The sequence below is a fragment of the Monodelphis domestica genome, chromosome 4, assembly GCF_027887165.1.
Source record: "Monodelphis domestica isolate mMonDom1 chromosome 4, mMonDom1.pri, whole genome shotgun sequence".
Taxonomy (NCBI): Eukaryota; Metazoa; Chordata; class Mammalia; order Didelphimorphia; family Didelphidae; genus Monodelphis; species Monodelphis domestica.
The window spans coordinates 86,994,291-87,013,949 of record NC_077230.1 but is presented as its reverse complement, the minus strand read 5'-3'; the positions used below and the strand labels follow the sequence as shown (position 1 = coordinate 87,013,949).

At 36.0% G+C, this 19,659-nt stretch overlaps 1 protein-coding gene across 6 annotated transcripts in view; it reads left to right on the top strand.

The window, feature by feature from the left end:
• Positions 1–16,900, top strand: part of KPNA1 (karyopherin subunit alpha 1) — an 81,995-nt gene extending 65,095 nt beyond the window's left edge. For all 6 annotated transcript variants that reach the window (XM_007493786.3, XM_056793532.1, XM_056793531.1 and 3 more), the window contains 7 exons: positions 167–266; positions 2,090–2,253; positions 4,449–4,527; positions 6,591–6,716; positions 9,291–9,418; positions 11,671–11,849; positions 14,192–16,900. In XM_007493786.3, the coding sequence (XP_007493848.1) occupies positions 167–266; positions 2,090–2,253; positions 4,449–4,527; positions 6,591–6,716; positions 9,291–9,418; positions 11,671–11,849; positions 14,192–14,379 (964 nt within the window). In that variant the 3' untranslated portion in view covers positions 14,380–16,900. The remainder of the gene's footprint in view (positions 1–166; positions 267–2,089; positions 2,254–4,448; positions 4,528–6,590; positions 6,717–9,290; positions 9,419–11,670; positions 11,850–14,191) is intronic.
• The last annotated feature ends 2,759 nt before the right edge of the window (positions 16,901–19,659 follow it).

Sequence of the window (19,659 nt, the reverse complement as noted above, 5' to 3'; positions counted from 1 at the left end):
GACTCAGATTCTGAATTAGGGGGTCAAAATTTTGATTTAATGTAGTCCTAAATAATGAGATTTTACTGTTTTGGAGAAGGATATCCTGTTAATTATTTAGTAGCAACAGGTTTCCCCACTCCCACTTGACCAAGAATTACATTTTAATTTTTTTGTGTTCCTGTAGGCTTCTTTCAAAGCAGAACCGGTTGACCATGACTCGGAATGCAGTGTGGGCCTTGTCTAATCTCTGCAGAGGGAAAAATCCATCTCCAGATTTTGCAAAGGTATGTATATTTTGAAAAATTTAGAATTATAGCAAATGTACATAAAGCTAAGCCAGTTTCTATGCTTGCCCTTTGATCTGGTAATACTACTACTGGGTTCATACCCAGAGATAATAAAAAAGGGGAAAGGACCTACTTGTACAAAAAATATTTATAGCTGTTCTTTTTGTCGTGGCAAAGAATTGGAAATTGAGGGAATGTCCATCAAATGGTGAATGGCTGAACAAATTGTGCTACATGTTGGTGATGGGATACTATTGTACTTTAAGAAAGCAAGGTGATTTCAGAACAAGTTAGAAAGATCTATAAGAACTGATGCAGAGAAAAATAAGCAGAACTGGCAGAACATTGTACATAATAACAGCAATGTTGTACGATGATTATCTGTGAAAACTTGGCTACTCTCTGCAATGCAATGATCTGGGACAATCCTGAAAGACTTATGATTGAGAATGCTATCTACTCACAGAGAAAGAACTGTTGGAGTCATTTTTTGCATATTTATGGTTTTTATTTGGGGGTTTGGGGTTATCTATGAGTATATCTTACAACAGTGGCTAATATAGATGTGTGTTTTGCATGACAGTAAAAATATTTTTTTTAAAAAGACAGGCCAGTTTCAAATGTGAAAGAGGAAAGGAATAGTGATTATGTTTTTGGTGATCAACATTTATTATATTTTTGTGGTTGTGTTTATCCTTTTTTTAAAAAAAGCATTTTATTTTAAGTATTTTTCCATAGTTGCATGATTCATGTTCTTTCACCCCTCCTGGAGCTGGATAGCATTATTTCTCTTAAGTCCCTCAGTAGTGTCCTGAATCATTGCATTGCTATCAGTAGTAAAGTGTCGATTACATATGATCACCCCACAATGTTTCAGTCTCTGTGTACAATGTTCTCTTGGTTCAGCTCATTTCACTCCGCATCAGTTCATGGGCGTCTCTCCAGCTCATATGGAAATCAAGCAGTTTATCATTCCTTATTGTATTCCATCAGCATCATGTACAACAATTTGTTCAGCCATTCCCCAATTTAGGGACACCCCCACATTTTCCAATTTTTTTGCCACCATAAAAAGCGTCGCTATGAACATTTTTGTACAGACATTTTTCCCTTATTATCTCTTTGGGGTACAAACCCAGTAGTGGTATTGCTAGATCAAAGAGTAGGCATTCTTTTAAAGCCCTTTGCACATAGTTCCAAATTGCCTTCCAGAGTGATTGAATCAATTCACAACTCTTCCAGCAATGTATTAGTGTCCCAATTTTGCCTTATCTCCTCCAACATTTATTATTTTCCTTTACTTTCATATTAGTGAACAACATTTAAAAATTTATTTAAAAATATTTTGTACTATTGCCTATTGGCAATATTGAGAGCTTCCTTCCCTTTTGACTTTTGTTAGGCCAGTGTTTTTATTAAATGAATTTAACTGCTACTTTAAGCTCCTAATTTGGAAACCTTAGAAACCATTATTTTTTGTTTTCCTTTTTTTTAAGTAGGGTAACCAAAATGTGAGGCTTCTTGATTCTAGTTCTCACTGAAACATTTCCAAAAATTTGACTTTTTTAGAAATGTCATTATAATTGATGTATATGAATCTCCACTACAACGTATATCTCTGTTTTCATAAAGCAAGGTCAGCAAAACTAGCATGTTCAAAGGAGAAAAGATGATAGCTTCCTATAACTCTAAAACTGCAGAGGTAATTTGCTTAGTAAGTCATTAGGCAGCATGTCTGTTTGCTTTCTCGAATATTCTATTTTTGCCTTATATTTCTACTTTGCTGAATTTTCACAACTCATATTATCTTCTTTTCACAGGTTTCCCCCTGTCTGAATGTACTTTCCTGGTTGCTCTTTGTTAATGACACTGATGTGCTAGCTGATGCATGCTGGGCACTATCATATCTATCAGATGGACCCAATGATAAAATCCAAGCAGTAATTGATGCAGGAGTTTGTAGGAGACTAGTGGAGCTACTGATGTAAGAATTTAATATGTCATTTTGTTTCTGTCTGTTAGTCTTCTAGTTTATTCTCAGAATTTTTTATTTGGTTACAAGGAAGGTTATATTATTACTTCAGAGGGAGGATGCCTCTCGTTTGCATTGTTTATATGCTCCATTCCTGGATTGTTGGTAGTTACAGTCTTTAAGCCCTTATCTTTTGCCTTTAGTAGGATGTAAGGTCAAAAAGAGGACCACTTCTGTGCCCTAGGGTAGTATTTTATGGATCCAGGCTAATTATTCAGTGAGGTTGGGGTATGCTGTACCCCAAAAGAACACAGAGGGAGGAATATACTCTGTAGCCACCACCAGTAGTCTTATATCTCTGACATACTGTTTTCCTTCCTGAATATTTCAAAGATCAATAGAAGGTAAGAGAGAATTATAAGCTGATACCAGAGGATCCCCTGTTCCCCCCAAAACTAGCACCTTAAAGTAATCAGCACCACTAAATAATGTAGTTTTGTTAGGGAGTGCTTTTTGTTCTTATTTATAGACTCTTTAAGAGGTTTTCAGGGAAAGCAGGATTTCAGTGATTACTATTTAATAGTTCTCTCTTTACTCTTAAAATTTTTTCTTCTACCCCTGGCATTCTTAATCTTTGCCTCCTAAAAATGTAAAAAGGCCAGAGTCAGGTGACAATTCTTTTTAAAAAGTGATTCTTTTTGTGGAATCACCATATATGTGGGGGAAATCAAGTAAAAAGGATTCTTTTCCCATTTTCCTCTATGTAAGAATTCAGTATGGATCATACTTTCAGACACCTTGTTTGTTCTACAATTAATGAATTTGTGATCAGTCTTTTAGTTCAAGTATCCAATCTAAATTTTCATGGCCATTTATTAGTGGCCTGAGAGCCAGGTAGCCCTGGATAATGGATTGGAAAATGTGGTTTTTGAAATTATAGATAGAACTAGCTTGGGTTAGGATGCTAATACTCCTATAATCCAACAAGGTACTGTGAAATTCAGTGAGAATAAGGGCATGATAACAATAAAAACAACAATGTAGTTAGTTGTAGAATGAAGGCAGTATAGAAAAGAAAGATGTTTCAGTCACAGTTGACCACAAGCTGAATGTGAGACAGTACAGTGCTGTTGTGTGTGTGCGTATGTATAGAAAAGAAAGATGTTTCAGTCACAGTTGACCACAAGCTGAATGTGAGACAGTACAGTGCTGTTGTGTGTGTGCGTATATACAACCCCACACACAATATTCAAAGGACAGGAATTAGGTATAATATAATCTTTTTTTCCTACACCCCTTTAAAAGGCTTGTTAAAATGATTAAATGAATGGGGAAATAAATAACTTTCGCAAAGTTTTTTGAGTGGATTGTTAAATCAGTTCTCTGAAGGACTAAATAAGAGGTAATAAATATAAAGCATGAATATTTTTAACAGTAAAGAAGAACTTCACTCAAACTTATTAAAACGAATAGCAGAATGTAGAACTGGAACTGACCTTTAGAGATTATCTACTCCACTTTCCTCATTTTATAAATGAAGAAACTAGAAGCCCTTCTGTCATAAATATTGACCATGGCCCTAGCATCTACTTGGTGACTTAAAGGACCTTTCTAGTTCTAATCCTTATAATGATTTAGGGAAATTGAGCCTTATGAAAACTAGACTCCTACACTTTCAGAAAATTTGTAACCTTGTTTGACCCTCTCATCCAACATAGATAATAACCTCTCTACACCATAGAGTTTTCATAAGTGACTGGAGCCAAAAAAAAAACCCAAAACATTCACCTTGTGGCCATAGTTTCTCTTATGTAGGCAAATGTATTTTAAATGCAATTATAAGCAGATATTATAATTTTACTTAGAAATCCTACCAATATGATTTCTTTGCCATAGATAAAACAAATGCACATGTCAGGTGATGCAGCTTGATCCTTCGAAATATTCTAAAATTCTGGGCCTTTTAGTGCTAGACTAGTCCTCAGACAAGTGCAGAAGATGTGTCTAGTGCCACACACATCTTTTGGGTGTATTATTTAAGCCTTTCAAGGTTGGTAGGGTCTGCCAGTGCCTGTACCACTCTGACATAGTCTTCAAGATCAGAGGATCACCTTTAATTTCACAGTGAGATAGCATAATGTAAGACATTAATGAATGGATCATATTAAATAAATTGTTGTGAAATATAAATCTTTCTATAATTGCAGGCATAATGACTACAAGGTGGTTTCTCCTGCTTTACGGGCTGTAGGAAACATTGTTACAGGTGATGATGTTCAGACACAGGTATGATCCAGTAGTTACTCTTCAGGTTTTACATTCTGCTTAAAAAACCCAGTGTACTTAGCCACATTAATTTCTAATTTTAATTAGCATTAGTTATACGCCTACTATTTTTTTTTTTAGTTCCTATATAAGCCAGTCTATGTGTAGCCAACCTCTCTTCTAAGAGTGCTCATTAAAGTATCTCAGTTAGTTATGACAGCATCTCCTTTTGCTCTATCATCTTCAGTCTTTTTGCCTCCATTGGCATCTTCCTTTCTACATTGTATTTGTATATACCAGTGTCTGTTGCAAAAACTTTGGCTTGACCTTATTGTCCTCCTTGATCATTCTTTTTGTTTTCTTTTCACTGACATCTTCCTATCCCCTTTTTTAACTATCCAAAGTCTGATTTATATTATCGCCTTAATAAAATTTTGTCCTTAAAGTAAAATTCATTGTCTTTTTCTTCATCTTAATTCTTTGATTTCAGCCATATTTGCTACTATTGATCAGCCCCTCTGAAAAACTTTCCTCCTTATACCTCTATGATGCTGTAACATAACTATTAGTTTACTTCATTCTATTGCTATCACTAGTTCAGTGCTTTACTTCACTTCTATATTGCAACATTTCTTCCCTTTTCGTCTTTTTTAATCTCTCTAGCCCTTTTTAGGCTACAAGTGCTCTTAAAACACAGCCTCCATCTTATCACTCAATACTCAAAAAACTTCAGTAACTCCCTATTACCCATAGAATTCAAATTCCTTAAATTGACTTTTATGGGATTTCATGATTTAGTGTCATTCTACCTTATCTTACATAAAACCTCTTTTAAAGTAAAATGTTTGATCAATGTGTTATGAAAACATTCTACTGTCATATCTCCTTGCCTTTGTTCAGTCTTTCCCATTCTGTGGAGTGCCTTGCCTTCCCTCCTATTACCAGTGAAATCCTACTCTCATTCAAAGTCTAGAAGCAGCAACAAATAATGTAGTTGAAGGAGCACTAGCCTGGGAATTGGGAGCCCTGGGTTTGAGTCCTCTACCTTTTGTTTGAGTGTGCATTATGATTTTGAGCAAATTATTTCACCTCTTGGATGCCTTAGTTTCATCTATAAAATCAGGGTATTGGACTGATTTCTGAGGTATTTTCCAATTCTAAAATTCCCTTATATAAATACTGCCTCTTCTGCTTTTTCTGACCACTCCTCAAAGGGCTTACTGCTTTGTAAATTATTTTAGAGAAGAAACTGCCATTTATGTGTTTTACATATTTCCCATCTCTCTTTATATCCTTCCAACAATAATGCACTGCATAATGCTAGGCACTCATTAAATAATGATTGGATGATTTGGAGGTTAATTTTCCTTTATCAGATGATGACTTTTAAAGGAAATGTCTAACCTCTCTGGCCACTAAGGTTATACATCTAGCTGTATTGTTGTAATGTGCCAAGGGCAAGTAGATGACTTGATCCTAATAATTCATGTTAGTTATAAATATTGTTTGCCGGGGGCAGCTGGGTGACTCAGTGGATAGAGAGCAAGGCCTAGAGATGGGAGGTTCTGCATTCAAATCTGGTCTCAGATACTTCCTGGCTGTGTGACCCTGGGCAAATCACTTAAACACCGTTGCCTAGCCCTTACCTCTCTTCTGCCTTGGAACCAATACACACTATTGATTCTAAGATGGAAGGTAAGAGTTTTAAAAATGAATGAATGAATATTGTTTGCCAACATGCTCAAGGACATTCCTGTTTCACATATGTAAAAATCCATATTTGTGAATTTTTAGTAGAGTGCAGATTCATAGTATATTTTATGCTACAAAAGCAAATTAATTTGTATGATAATCTGTTAGTTCCTTCTCATATATATATTCTTAAGTATAATTTTAACAAGAGAATGTTATAATGAAATAATATTTAAAGCTAATAATTTGTTGAAGTAGTTTGAGAAAATATTTGGATTTAAGAGCATTATCTGAAACTTTAAATTTAATCTAATTTTACTTGTGCTAAAATTAAGGGGTGATTTATGTTTGCGATATTATAATAAAAAACATTTCCTAACTATTTTTTTTAGGTAATTTTGAATTGCTCAGCCCTTCAGAGTTTATTGCATTTACTCAGTAGCCCAAAAGAATCTATCAAAAAAGAAGCTTGTTGGACAATATCTAATATCACAGCTGGAAATAGGGCTCAGATCCAGGTAATATCAGATAATTCATAGTTAAACTTTACAGGTTCTACCTAGATTCATATAATTGCTTTTCCTTCAAAACTAAAAATAAACATAACTTGGGCATTTTTTTTTATGGTGGTTCATTCCCATACCAAAGACTCCAAACTTTGTTTTCTTATTTCCTTTTCTAGCTTTTATTTTGTCATATACACTAAGTCCTCTGAAATTCATTCTCAGGTTCTACTTTGTCTCCTCTTATTGTCTAGTTTTGTACTTGCCAGTTTCTTCCAGATGATTTGTGATGCTTTAAAGATTGACTTTATTTTTGCCAAATAAAATGGGTTTTTTTCCCCCCAGTGGACCAGTATTTGGAATTAATTCACTCTGAGACTTTTGAGTCATTTTTATAAAAACTTCTTATGTTTACCTCTTGTATTCAAGTAGTATTTGAGCATTAGACTGTAGAGAAGACATAAGGTCAGGAAAGTGTGAAGGAAGGGGAAAATCCAGAAAGAACAGATTCTTAGATCAACAGTAAGGATTAAGAACAAGTATTGCAGACTATAGTTAGGTTATTGTTTTCAGTTGGTTCTGATCACTTAGGTCCTCTGCAGATTTGTAAAATTAGCACTGTTTTATTTACCTTTTGCCCATTCCCACCTCCTTTTCTTTGTCCCTTTCCCCACCTTCTGGAACTATGAAGAGAGATCAAAGAAAGCTTATTAACACAAAGTAATTTTTAGTTGGTAGAGAAGTATATATTTCTATTGGAAGAGTAAAGGTATTATCTTTGAATAGAGTCCTTTTCAGTGCCCTTTATTAACCTCCTTCTCACTTTCCAAAAGAAGAGAGTTCAGCAACTTTTGAAAAGTACTAACCATTGGCTAAGTGGCTATATGTTTGCTAAACATTAGACCAGATCAAATTTTTATAGTTCTGCTCTGGGATTAGACCTACTTTCTCTTGAAAATGAGGCTTCCTAATGGTTAAAGCTCTAGCTTCTTGAAACTTTGGTATTCTTTTAGGGATTACATCACTGGGTACCTTGTCATCCCCAAGGGTGAAGACCTTTCATGCTTTCCATTGGGTCTTTCCTTGGGGGCCAGTATTATACCTTTGGAATCTATGATATTCTGGTGGTAGAAGATCTTTATTGGCAAGGTTGAATAAGTAAAATAGAACCTGTTGATGGAGAAACCTTAAAATGTAAAGATTAGAGACTTAAACTTTGTGACATTTTAAGTTCTTAGTTAAGGGAGTGACATGATGAAAACATCATTTTAGGAATATTACTCTAGTAGTATGCAAGAGGAATTGGAAATTGAAAGACAGATTAGGTTATTGTAGTAATCTAGGTGAAAAATGAGAGCTTGGCTTGGAAGATTATGAGAAGAAAAAGATTATAGTTTTGACATGACTTTATAGACATTTTATGAGGTGTTGAAAGAAGTGGAAGAGGCTGGGGATGTAGGGGTATGGTTTTAGAATCATCAGAATGAAAGAAGATGATAATCAAATATGTTGCAGTAGAGTGCAAATACACTGAAGACTGAAAAGTTACTGAAGAAGGAAATAATAAACCATTACAGTATCTTTGCCAAGAAAACTCCACATATACTATTTATAGTCTGTGGTTCACATGGTAATGAAGAGTCAGGATTGAATAATACAATTTGAGAGTAAAGGGGAAAGAACAGAGGATTAAACCTTGTAACCCATTTGAATTGAAAAATGTAGGTATCTGGTGTTATGGTGGCTAGAACTCTGAGTTGTGTATGTGTGTGTATCTGCACTTGGTATGCAATAGGGCCTCTTTTTACATGAACTCAGCACAATAGAATTCAAGTCTATGCAATTGTCAAATGAAAAATATAAAGGCAGAAAACTGCTTAGAACAAAAAAAATTTTAATTATATGCTAATCTAACCATTTTCCCAAGCAGCATAAATCTCTCAGCAGTTCACCCGATCACTCATTCTCACTCTAGTTTGTACCAAACAATAGCTCCTACATCAGTCTTTGGAGTTCTCAGTTATGACAAATTGCATCTATGTCAGAGCAGTGCTTCTCTTTCTATTTGGTTATTAATAATGGTCCTAAAGTACAAGAGTAGTGATGCTGGTAGTTCTTATAAATCTAATAAAAATCATAAAGTCCCTAGGTATGTTCCTATAAGAAATACTTATTAAATAACAGGCTTCACTATTATGCATGATTTTCAGTTTAAGTGAAGAGTCTTGGAACATTACTGGGGTGTGGAGGAGTATGTGTTTTAAGGAAGTATAAGAGAGGTTGAAAGAGAACCAGAAGAAGAAATGTCATGTCCAGTATTATTCAGTAAATGTTGATTAGGTACTTACTACGAAGTGAGATACTGTGCTACACAGTCTCTGGCAATACTAAAAATGATTCAGGAAATTAGTGGTGTTATGTTCTGGATTGATTTGAAGATTAAGGCTAGAAAAAAGGGATGGTTGCTTTTTGACTAAAAGGAATTAGTTGATCGATGCTGGCAATTAAAAGTTAAATCTGTAGTTAATGAGTAATTTCCCTGTGGACATAACTGATTCCTTACCATTGCAATTTTTCTTTTTCTTGTAGACTGTGATAGATGCCAACATTTTCCCAGCTCTCATTAACATATTACAAACTGCTGAGTTTCGAACAAGGAAAGAAGCAGCTTGGGCTATTACAAACGCCACTTCTGGGGGTTCAGCTGAACAGATAAAGTAAGTACTCATATCCTTCTAATCATTGTTTCTATTCATTGTGACTTTGGGAGTGAATTATTTTGGCTCATTTTGCAGCAAGTGGGGAAAAACAAGATAGGAATCAACAGTCCTAGCTTTTTGGGGGATTCACACCTATATATAAGTATACATTTCAACTGCATCCTTGTTATATTTAGGCAAATGGTTACTTCCAGTGCTAGACCAAACCTATTACTAAGTTCTAACTTCTGGCATATTTATAGCTCTGAGAGAAGGAGGGGATTAGTAACTTAGTAGTGCATAATTTGGGACCAATGCAGAGGACATGCCCTTAAGGATTTCCCAACATTTTCTGGAAACTTGAGGGGAAAGATTGAGAAGGGTTTGGGTCGGTTTGGAAGACAATGAAAAGATATGAATCTTATCTTTGAAAAACCTATCTTATTTTATTTATGGACCCTTAGGTCTTAGTAGTAAAGTTGTAATTTTAGTCTTGACCTGAATTTGTCATTCCAAAATTCCTTAGATAGCTGGATAGCCCAGAACAAAAGCAACCGTGGCCTGAAACAGTTATATGCTTTATTTATAATATAATTCATCCCCTAAATTCTGATCAGAACCCTGATAAAATAACAGAAATCCTCTTCCGCTCAGAATTGCAACATTATATTATGTCTGGACTGAATATTTTGCCAACCACAAAAAAAAAATCAATATCTTTGCTTAAAGGGAACTATGCTTTCCTATTTTCTTGGTCCAGTAAATTGTTTTCCAAAATTGTTAATAGCAGTTTATACCATATAGTACTGATAAAGTTCATTCCTTTCCTAGTTGTGTTTTGTTTGTTTTTTAATGTTGTCTCCATCAAGGCCAAATTAAAATTCTCTCTCTTTTTTTTTTTTTAAAACCTTCTGTCTTAGTATTAATTCCAAGATGGAAGAGCAGCTAGCTAGGCAATGGGAGTTGTGACATGCCTGGGGTCACACAGCTAGGTATTTTCCCAGGCCAAATTTGAACCCAGTTCCTCCTGACTTCAGGCCTGCTGCTCTATCCACTCTGCTACTCAACTATCCATTGACCAAATTAAATTTAATCAAAGATTTTTTTGAGAATTTTCTATGCATTGTAGGTGCTACAAAGTATTTGTTCTAAAGGAGCTTAAGATATTATGAGACAATAAGCATGAATACATGAAAAATAAAATGAAAAAAGATTTAATAAGTTAAACTGCAGGAGATTTGTTATAAAATAATTAATAATCACAGGTTATCTAGTTAATAAGTAGCATGAGTTCAGGAGAGATTACAAAGGTACAGTGATTCAAAAAATATTTTGAAAAACATTAATTACTAGGTGGAAAAGAAAAAGGAAAGCATATTGGATGGAAGGGGTGAAGAAGTTTTTTGAAGTATGTATGAATGTGACATTATAGTAATAGATGACTTATTCATGGTGGAAATATTTTTAGTTCAATGAATGTTAAATAATCCTGTTCTCAGGTAGATATTGTCACCTTTTGATTATTTTGCATTTTTAAGCACTACAAAAATCAAATAGCACAATTATCTAGATCACTTGATATATATTCAAAATTCAGCTCAAGTACCACCTCTGCATGAAACGGTTCCTGATTCTTTCCAAGGCCCACTGGTGCTCTCTCCCCCCCAAACTACTCTGTGTTTAATTTTTATGGGTTCTGTTTATATTTGTGTGTTGTCTCCCTTGATAGAATATAAGCTTCTTGAGGTTTTTAACATTTACTTATTTATTTAATTTTAATAGTTTCACTGCTGTGAAGCCTCCCCAGGTTGTCTCACCAACTTGCCCCACCCCCTATTTCATTCTTTGAATTTACTTTATTCTCTATTTGTTTCACTTTCCTTTTCTTTCTTACTTTGTCTTAGCAACAATCTTTTTTCCTTCTTTGAGTCTTTCTCTTCACTAACCCAAACCCTTCCAAATCACCTATGCTGTTTCCTTCTCCATATTCAACTCTTCTACTGTGGAAGTACCATTCCAGTAACATCTTAGTAAAGAAATTGTAAAATTTGGAGTGATGGCCAGGAAATTGAGTAAAAGTGTACTTGTTTTTTCTTCTAAAAATCCAAACAAAGCCTTCTTAAGATAAGGAGCAACATGACTGTTTCTGGCAGCTGAATGTTTTTAATCTGCTAATTTAACATTACCACCTCAGGGGTAGGTATCACATGATCTAGAGTACTGAGCTGTTTCTTAATTTGAATAAAGTGCTTTTTGTTTTGTTTTTTTAGGTACCTAGTGGATCTTGGTTGTATCAAACCACTCTGTGATCTTCTCACAGTCATGGACTCTAAGATTGTTCAAGTTGCCCTGAATGGCTTAGAAAACATCTTGAGGCTTGGAGAGCAAGAGGCCAAGAGGAATGGCAATGGCATTAACCCTTACTGTGCATTGATTGAGGAAGCATATGGTAAGACATCATTTGGTAAATGATTGAAATAGCTTTTGTTGCTATCTCTCACCTTTTCTGTCCCCTTTTCTCGTTTGTGCTCTGTAAATTTGTCATACATTGAAAGTATCCTTGCCTGATGACCGGTGACATTATTAAGTGAATTTCTGCAATAGGATAGCCAAAGCTTCTTAACTCTGTAACCTACTTCTATTTTCCTATCTTGTTTTCTAACCATATATGGGTCTCTGGATAGCCTTATACCTGCCTTCCAATCTAGATTTGGAATCAGGAGAATATGCCAACTCTCACTTATCTATACTGACCACCTTAAGTTTTTAACTATAGTTTCTTCACTTTGGAAAATAGTTGTGGATTCAGTGAAATCATAAGTCTAGTTCCTCACCCTGTCTTATGTACGAACTGGGAAAAAAATGGTCATTGAATTCTAGCCTTGGAATCTTTCATCCTACCCTTTGCTTTCTGCCTTTTTCTCTGACCAGTTGTCCTTCTGATAGTCACTACTTGCCTGCTAATCTGACAGTTCCTTTTAACTCTGCTAACTGGTTCACTGAGAAGGTAAATGTAAGCTGTTAGGCTAATGTTACTGTGAGACCGTTGATATCTCCTTTAAAAGATAGAAGACATAGGTAGAGTGGTAAAAATATTTATTGATGTGTACATTTAGCTCTGCTTTTTTTTTGTTTGTTTCTAATCTTTTCATGTGTCTAGTCATCAGTATTGTCTGGTTTACATTTTAAGCTTTCCAGGATCTTAAGATTATGTACTGTTATTGGACTAGATAATCTCTTACTGTCCCTTCCCACTTTAAAACCTGTGTTAGTCTCCAATGACAGTTAGAAAAGATTTCCTGCTTCTCTTTGTGACAGTTCTAACTGTATATTAAGTATACTGTCTGTAAGAGAAGACTCAATGCTACATCTGAGTAGTATTACTGAATAGTTTTTTAGACCCTGAAATATTATGTCACAGATCACCTGTAACAAATACTTTGCAGGTTGTCCTTTTAGATATTGGTTGTGTCTTTGACAGAATCTTTTTTTTTTTTTACATTTTCAGTTTGTATTTAGGATATTATCTTCCAGTCAACATAGGGATAGGTTCATGTGTAGCATTTTGTTATATTATGTTCCTGTATAGGTTGTGGGGAGGTAGGGCACAGTTGTTAAACTTCCTTTTGATTTAGCTGCCTGGTCTTAACAACAGCACATAATATTATGGAATAAAGAAGTCTTACTTAGAAATTACAACATTGAACATTTCTTTCTTTAATCACTTCCTGGCAGATGTAATTATAGACTGTTGTGTAAGTGTATTGTATTTCCAGATGGTAGATCTCCATTTTAAGGATTTGGTTACATGGTACTCTATGGTCATTACCATCAAGTGAATTGTGTGCATAGTATTCTTTATTCTTGTGTGATTTTCAGGCAGATATTATAAGAGATCAAGAAAAACCCTGAAGTTATTGGGATCATATGTATTTTATTATACCAGTGGAAATCATATATATTTAATTACTTTAGAAGTTAGTAGAAACAGCTGAGGTAGAAAACCCTGGATTGGGAGTCAAAAACTGGGATTAAATCCTAGTTCTTTTGCTTACTGATTGTGCTTCAATTTTTTCATCTGTAAAATGAGAATAATGATATATACTTCTCAGAGGCAGCTAGGTAGCACAGTGAATAGAGTGCCAGGCCTGAAATCACAAGGTCCTAGGTTCAAATGTGACCTCAGATTCTTCCTAGCTATGTAACCCTGGACAAGTCACTTAACCCCAAATGCCTACCCCATACCCACCCACTCTTCTACTTTAAAATCAGTGTTTAGTTGATTCTAAGACAGTAGATAAAGTTGTTTTTTTGTGGGGAAGAGGCTTTGTTGTGCTTTTTTTTTAAGATAGTATTTGTAAAACACTTAGTACAGTGCCTAGTGCACAGTAGGCACTTAATAAAAGCTTATTTTCTCTTCTACTGTTTACTTCACAGGATTTCTGTGAGGGTAAGAAAAAGTAATATCTTAAGCTCTTGCCTTCCGTCTTATAATCAATACTATGTATTGGTCCCAAGGCAGAAGAGCAGTAAAGATTAGACAATGGAGCTTGAGTGGCTTGCCCAGGGCCACACATATTTGAATCTGTGACTAGATTTCAACTCAGGATCTCCTGTTTCTAGACATGGCTCCCAATCCAATGAACCACCTAGCTGCCCCCTAAAAATCATTTTTAAGTGCTGTATAAACATATAGAAATATTCTTCTGTAAAGAAGCTTCTTTGGGGGCCATATAGCCTCATAGAATCTACACTTATCACATTTCCTTTTGTTTTACCTCATGCTTGCAGGTCTGGATAAAATTGAATTCCTACAGAGTCATGAAAACCAGGAAATCTACCAGAAGGCCTTTGATCTCATTGAGCATTACTTTGGGACAGAGGATGAGGATAGCAGCATCGCTCCTTCAGTTGATCTTGACCAACAGCAGTACATTTTCCAGCAGTGTGAGGCTCCCATGGAAGGTTTCCAACTTTGAAGCAGTGTTCTTATATGTTCCTGTGTCAGATCAGGCTACTCGATCAAGTCCTCTCGTGGAGCCCGCAGCCCTCATGGAGCTAATTTCTCAATGTTTTCCATAATACTGTTTGCGCTCATTTGCTTGCCTTGCGCACCTGCTCTCTTACACACATCTGGAAAACCTCTGGCTCTTTGTGGTGGAATGCCCTCTTAACAAAGGGATAACCAGAATGGCCCACCTTCTTATGGAAAACCCATAGGTTTTGGATATCAGCATTTACATTTTACAAGAGTTGTGTGGGGACATTTATATTAATATGGTTCCTAGCCTTTGTTGGAAAAAATTGTCCCTTTGTTCCCCTTTAAATGGAAAAAAATTATACTGACAAAAGATAATACTAACATTTATCTTGTATTCCACACAACTTGCTTGCAAGTCAAAGGAAATGTAGACACATTGTGTGTACTTCAGAGTTCTTTTCACATGCTCTTCCACAGTAACCCCTTGGATTAGTGGTGAATTTCTCCAGCCAAATTGGCATTAATCCTCAGTGAGGTTGATGAATTCCCCACCAACCCTTATTCGTACAACTCTTCAGATATTAAAGTAAGCCATCTGCTCCCCCATTATCTTCAGTCTTTGGTGAATGTGCTTTTTGGTTGTCAAGAGTGATGAAGAATTATTTGACATTTTTATCCTGGAAAGTCTAAGTACCATGAAGTGGGTTGCAGGTCCCCTTAGAGGAAAAGGGATGAAGGGGCATATAGGGCAGTTGCTCCCCCTTTGCTCAAGAACATTTTAGGATTCGGAAGTGGCTCAGTTTTAATGCTGTTATGAGGACTCCCAGAATTAAAACCAATATGACATCTCCCCAGACATGAACACAATGTGACTAGAAGCAGTGTCTCTGCATTAACGAAGAAATGTTTCAGGCTTTGTGGTCCTGACAAAGATCCTTAAGGTATTGGAGTTCTCCCCAGGTGCTCTCACTCTCTTGTGGCTGTCAGAAAACATCCATTTAAAGATTGCTTGAGGATTTTTTTTGGGGGGGGTCTTAGGCAGCTTGATATTAACACATTCATGCTGTAAACATGACTCTTTTAGCCTAGACCATCTTTAATCTGTTTTAATATTAACACCAGGAATAATAATAATAATAAGGATATAACCAGAAAAACTGGATAGTGTTATGGTTCTTCCAGCTGTGAAATATAGTTCTGACCACAGCTCCCAGTCTTATGTCCCCCCCCCGTCATCCCCCACCCTCCCAATACCTACCCAAAATACCTTCTCAGCACTATTTTAATTAAAAAGGGGGCATGGATCTTCTCCTAATTTCATGTTGATTTTATTCCATCCCCTTACTAGTACTGCCATCCTTGAATTAGTACTAATGTACGTCTAGCTGTGTTGGTGAGGTGCTGCTTTGTGCATGATGTCCTCTCATCGTACCAACAAACAGTACCTCAGTTGGTCCACAGCATGGGACTGGACCTTCCAATGAAAAGCTAAGGAGCTTAATGCCAATGGTTTCTTCTCAGTGCTCATTGGCCATCTGGATTCAACGTTGGGACGTGATCAGAGAAGACTTGCTGTTGCCCTTCTGTGCCAATGGTCTCTGAAGGAAAGCTGCTCATTTCTATGTCTGAACACACCCTTTCACACAGCTTTGGATTTTTTTTTCTTTTTTCTAGGATTCATAGTCACCCCCAAAGTAAACCTTTTGAAAAATACCATTGATGAGCTGCCCTACATCCCTGGGGAACCCTGCTAAGTGTGTGGGATGTGTGGAGCTTTCATACCTCATCGTGATGCTATTCACCATTGGCAATTGGCAGCAGCAGCCACTTGACATGACCTGATTTGAACATTGTTTTTAAAAAGTCATCCAAATCATAAAGATACAAAGACAGCGGACATTATCAGCTCCAAGTGTGACACATGCTTCCTTCACATCCAGTCTGTACTTGTGTCTGTGCTCTTGGATGGATAACGTCTGATGTATGTATATTAATCTTGGAGCAGCCCCTGAAAAACTAGTCCACTCCATCCACAACTGTTACTTCTTCTAGTGCTGCTTTCTGCTGAAAGAACATCTAGTTTACTGCACTTGACCTGTAAAGGGACTTTGATTCTTTGTAATTTTAGGGATAAATTAGGTGGTTAATTTAAAGAAAAACCTTCAATGTTGCCTTTACATCACATTAAAAGTAACTTCTCTTTCAGAAGGGTGATAGAAGCACTGATTCGTAGCAAAATCTTGTTTTTAGCTTTGACATTTTTTTTGTGGCTGGATTTTTTTAAATTGTAAATTACTGATAACATGTCATTTCTAGAGGATCTGTTTTAAATCATGTACCTTTTATTGGACAGTACAAAAATACACCATATTTTGTAAACCAATTTGAATGGAAAAAATATATAAAGCACAGCAGAAAGTTGTTTCCCCCAAGTTAGTAAGAATAGTGTATGTTGGGAATTTTTGCTAGTAATGGCAGGTGCCTAAATGAGTGAATTAAAACAAAGAGTCCATTTAAAATGTGTTCCGTCTTTCTGTCCAAAACAAGGGAATTTTTGTTTTCCCTGAAATGGAGCAGGTTTGTGAATTATGACATATGGGCTACCTCAGGTTCTTGACTACAAAATTACCATTGTGTCAATTTTAAGAAATTATTTTACTACAGAAGTTTTCCCTCCCCCATATCCCCAAGGGGACTATTTAGATGGAGGGAGGGTATCTCTAGTAGGAGTTCTTCTGTCTAAGAAGCTTATACTTTGTCCTGTGACAGGAGTTCTATTTTTCACTTGTGTGTAGATCTTAAGGCTGTTGGCTTGCAGTTTAGAGCTAACTATGGAGTTCAGTGACTTGGAGCAAAATAATAGGAGGGTGAGGGAAAGGAGTAGTAGGATTTATAACAAGTTATGGAAACTGCCCTGAAAGGGAGGCAGGGACCTCTGGAGGAGGAGCCAGAAGAATGGATGATGTAAGAGTGATTTATTTGGTGCAGCTCCTTCCTCTCAGCCAAGGAAAGCCTAGTTTCCCATATTTGCAAGTCTCGATTTCCCCACTTCCCCTGAATTCCTTCTAACTTGGTTATGTTGTTTTATGTTTTTCTACAGGTCAGAATCCTTTATTTGCTTTTCATTGATTACTCGCAAATGAGTCATTTTTAACAGTGATTTTGTGTTTTTTTCAGTGTATATCAATTTTTTTCCTTTCAAAAAGATCTCATTTTATAAAGATGACCTTTATTTGGACCAATATGTAATTAAATATTGGTATGAATGAGGTAATTATGAACTATCTACTTTTGTTTTCTAAAGTTGCTAGCTTGATCATTTCATTAATTCACTTATTTTGAGCCAGCCACAAAGTGCCTGTCACACAGGAAGTGTATTTGTTTGTTTTGTTTTCTGATGCATTATGTGAATGACCCACATATGTTAACTTCAAATCTGTGTAAAGACTCTCCAATCTCACATTACCCTTCCGGGCACAGGCTCTCTCTTTTCTTAGTTCTTTGGTGTCTGAATAACTCCAGTCAGATTTTCTTGTGAGGTTCAAGGTGGACCAAAATCAATGACAAAATCTGGAGAGACTGTAGTAGCTAGGTGAGATTATAGTTAGATAGGGAGCAGGGAAGTCATGGTGCATGGAGACAGGAAAAGAAAGTTATAGAAACATTTCTCCATAGGTTTTTTAATTCTCTCGTGCTTGCTAATCAAGTGCTGCTTCCTCTTTCATTTCCATTGTTTTCATTTACTCTTAGTTGCATGCCATGGAGGAGTCACCTTTTGGGTGATGTTACTAAGTTTCTTCACACCCCAGCTGATCTGAACCTGAATTTTTATAGGCATAGTTTGAATCAGCAGTAAATCTAACTCTGGGTGATACTTATTTTTCTAATCCAAATTCCCAAATCAAATTTTCTCAAAACAATATTTTAGGGCAGCTGGTTATCTCAGTGGTTAGAGAGCCAGGTCTAGAGATGGGAAGGTTCAAATGTGGCCTCAGGCACACTAACTAATTGTATGACCATGAGCAAGTCATTTAATCCCCATTATCTAGCCTTTACTCTTCTTTTGCCTTAGAACCAATAATTAATAATTGCTTCTAAGATGGAAGGAAGGTAAAGGTTTTTCAAACAAAAACAATTATTATTATTATTGCTTTAAACACTATATTACCTTTTCAGTGACTTAAATACATAGATTGGGGTAATGTTATGAAGGGACTTTCTAAGATCAGCAGTATGCCATGTTCTTTTTCTTCTTTGAATGCAGTGGAGAAGATAAGTATATCTATCTTGAGCTGACACTTGTCCTATTAAAGCACCTTTTCTACAGAGTGGTTTCAGCATGAAAAATGTTTTTCATGTAGTGTGGTAAGTTACATATATGTGCATACATACACATGAACCAGACTTAACTGGAGTTTTTTAAGTACTTGTAATATTCCCAGAGCAGCAGTAAAGAACATTGTCCAGACTTTGCAAGGGGCCATGTTACTACTCTTCCATTATTTATAGATGGTAGTTCCTTTCCAAAAATGGCCAAATAGGCCTTGCTTAAGTTTGGAGAACTGTACAGAGCCAGCTTCAGTTTATATATCTGTAAAATGATGGATTGGAGTAAATGACTTGAAAGGTCCTCAGTATCTAGTCCACCATCACCACTCTTACAAACCTGGTAAGTGCTTAAAGTACAGCTTCTGCCTGAAGACCCCCAAGGAGGAGGTACCTATCCCCTTTGGAGTCAGGCCATTCCACTTTTGGAGAGCTGTAATTATTGGGGATTTTTTTCCTGGCTCCAGCCTCTTCAACTTCCACTCTTTGCTCCTGATTTTGCCTTCTGGGGCCGTAGAGAACAAGTTTAATTACTGTTCCCTATTGGAGTTCTTCAAACACTGGAAGATAGTTATTGTAATTTCCCCCACCCCAAGCTTTTGTGTCTTCTCAAGTTAATCATCCCCTAACTGACTTCTTGTATAGTATCTCCCTTCCAGCACCAAAATCCTATGATGCTATTAGGTCCATTTTGCTTTATTATGAGCTACTTAAAATAAAAGAACCTCCACACAAATGGGAATCGATTAGATTGCTTCTCTCTGCATTTGAGCCATCAGAGAAAAATTCAGACTCTTAATGTCTCACTAGCATAGTAAATTCAATGTTAATGAAGAAGTTATAATGGTACTTACTAGATCCTTACTAGATGAGGTCCTAGGTTGCTAGGAAAAAAAAGACAAATTATTGGCAGAAATAAAATGTTAAGTAACATCAAATGTTAGCAAAATAT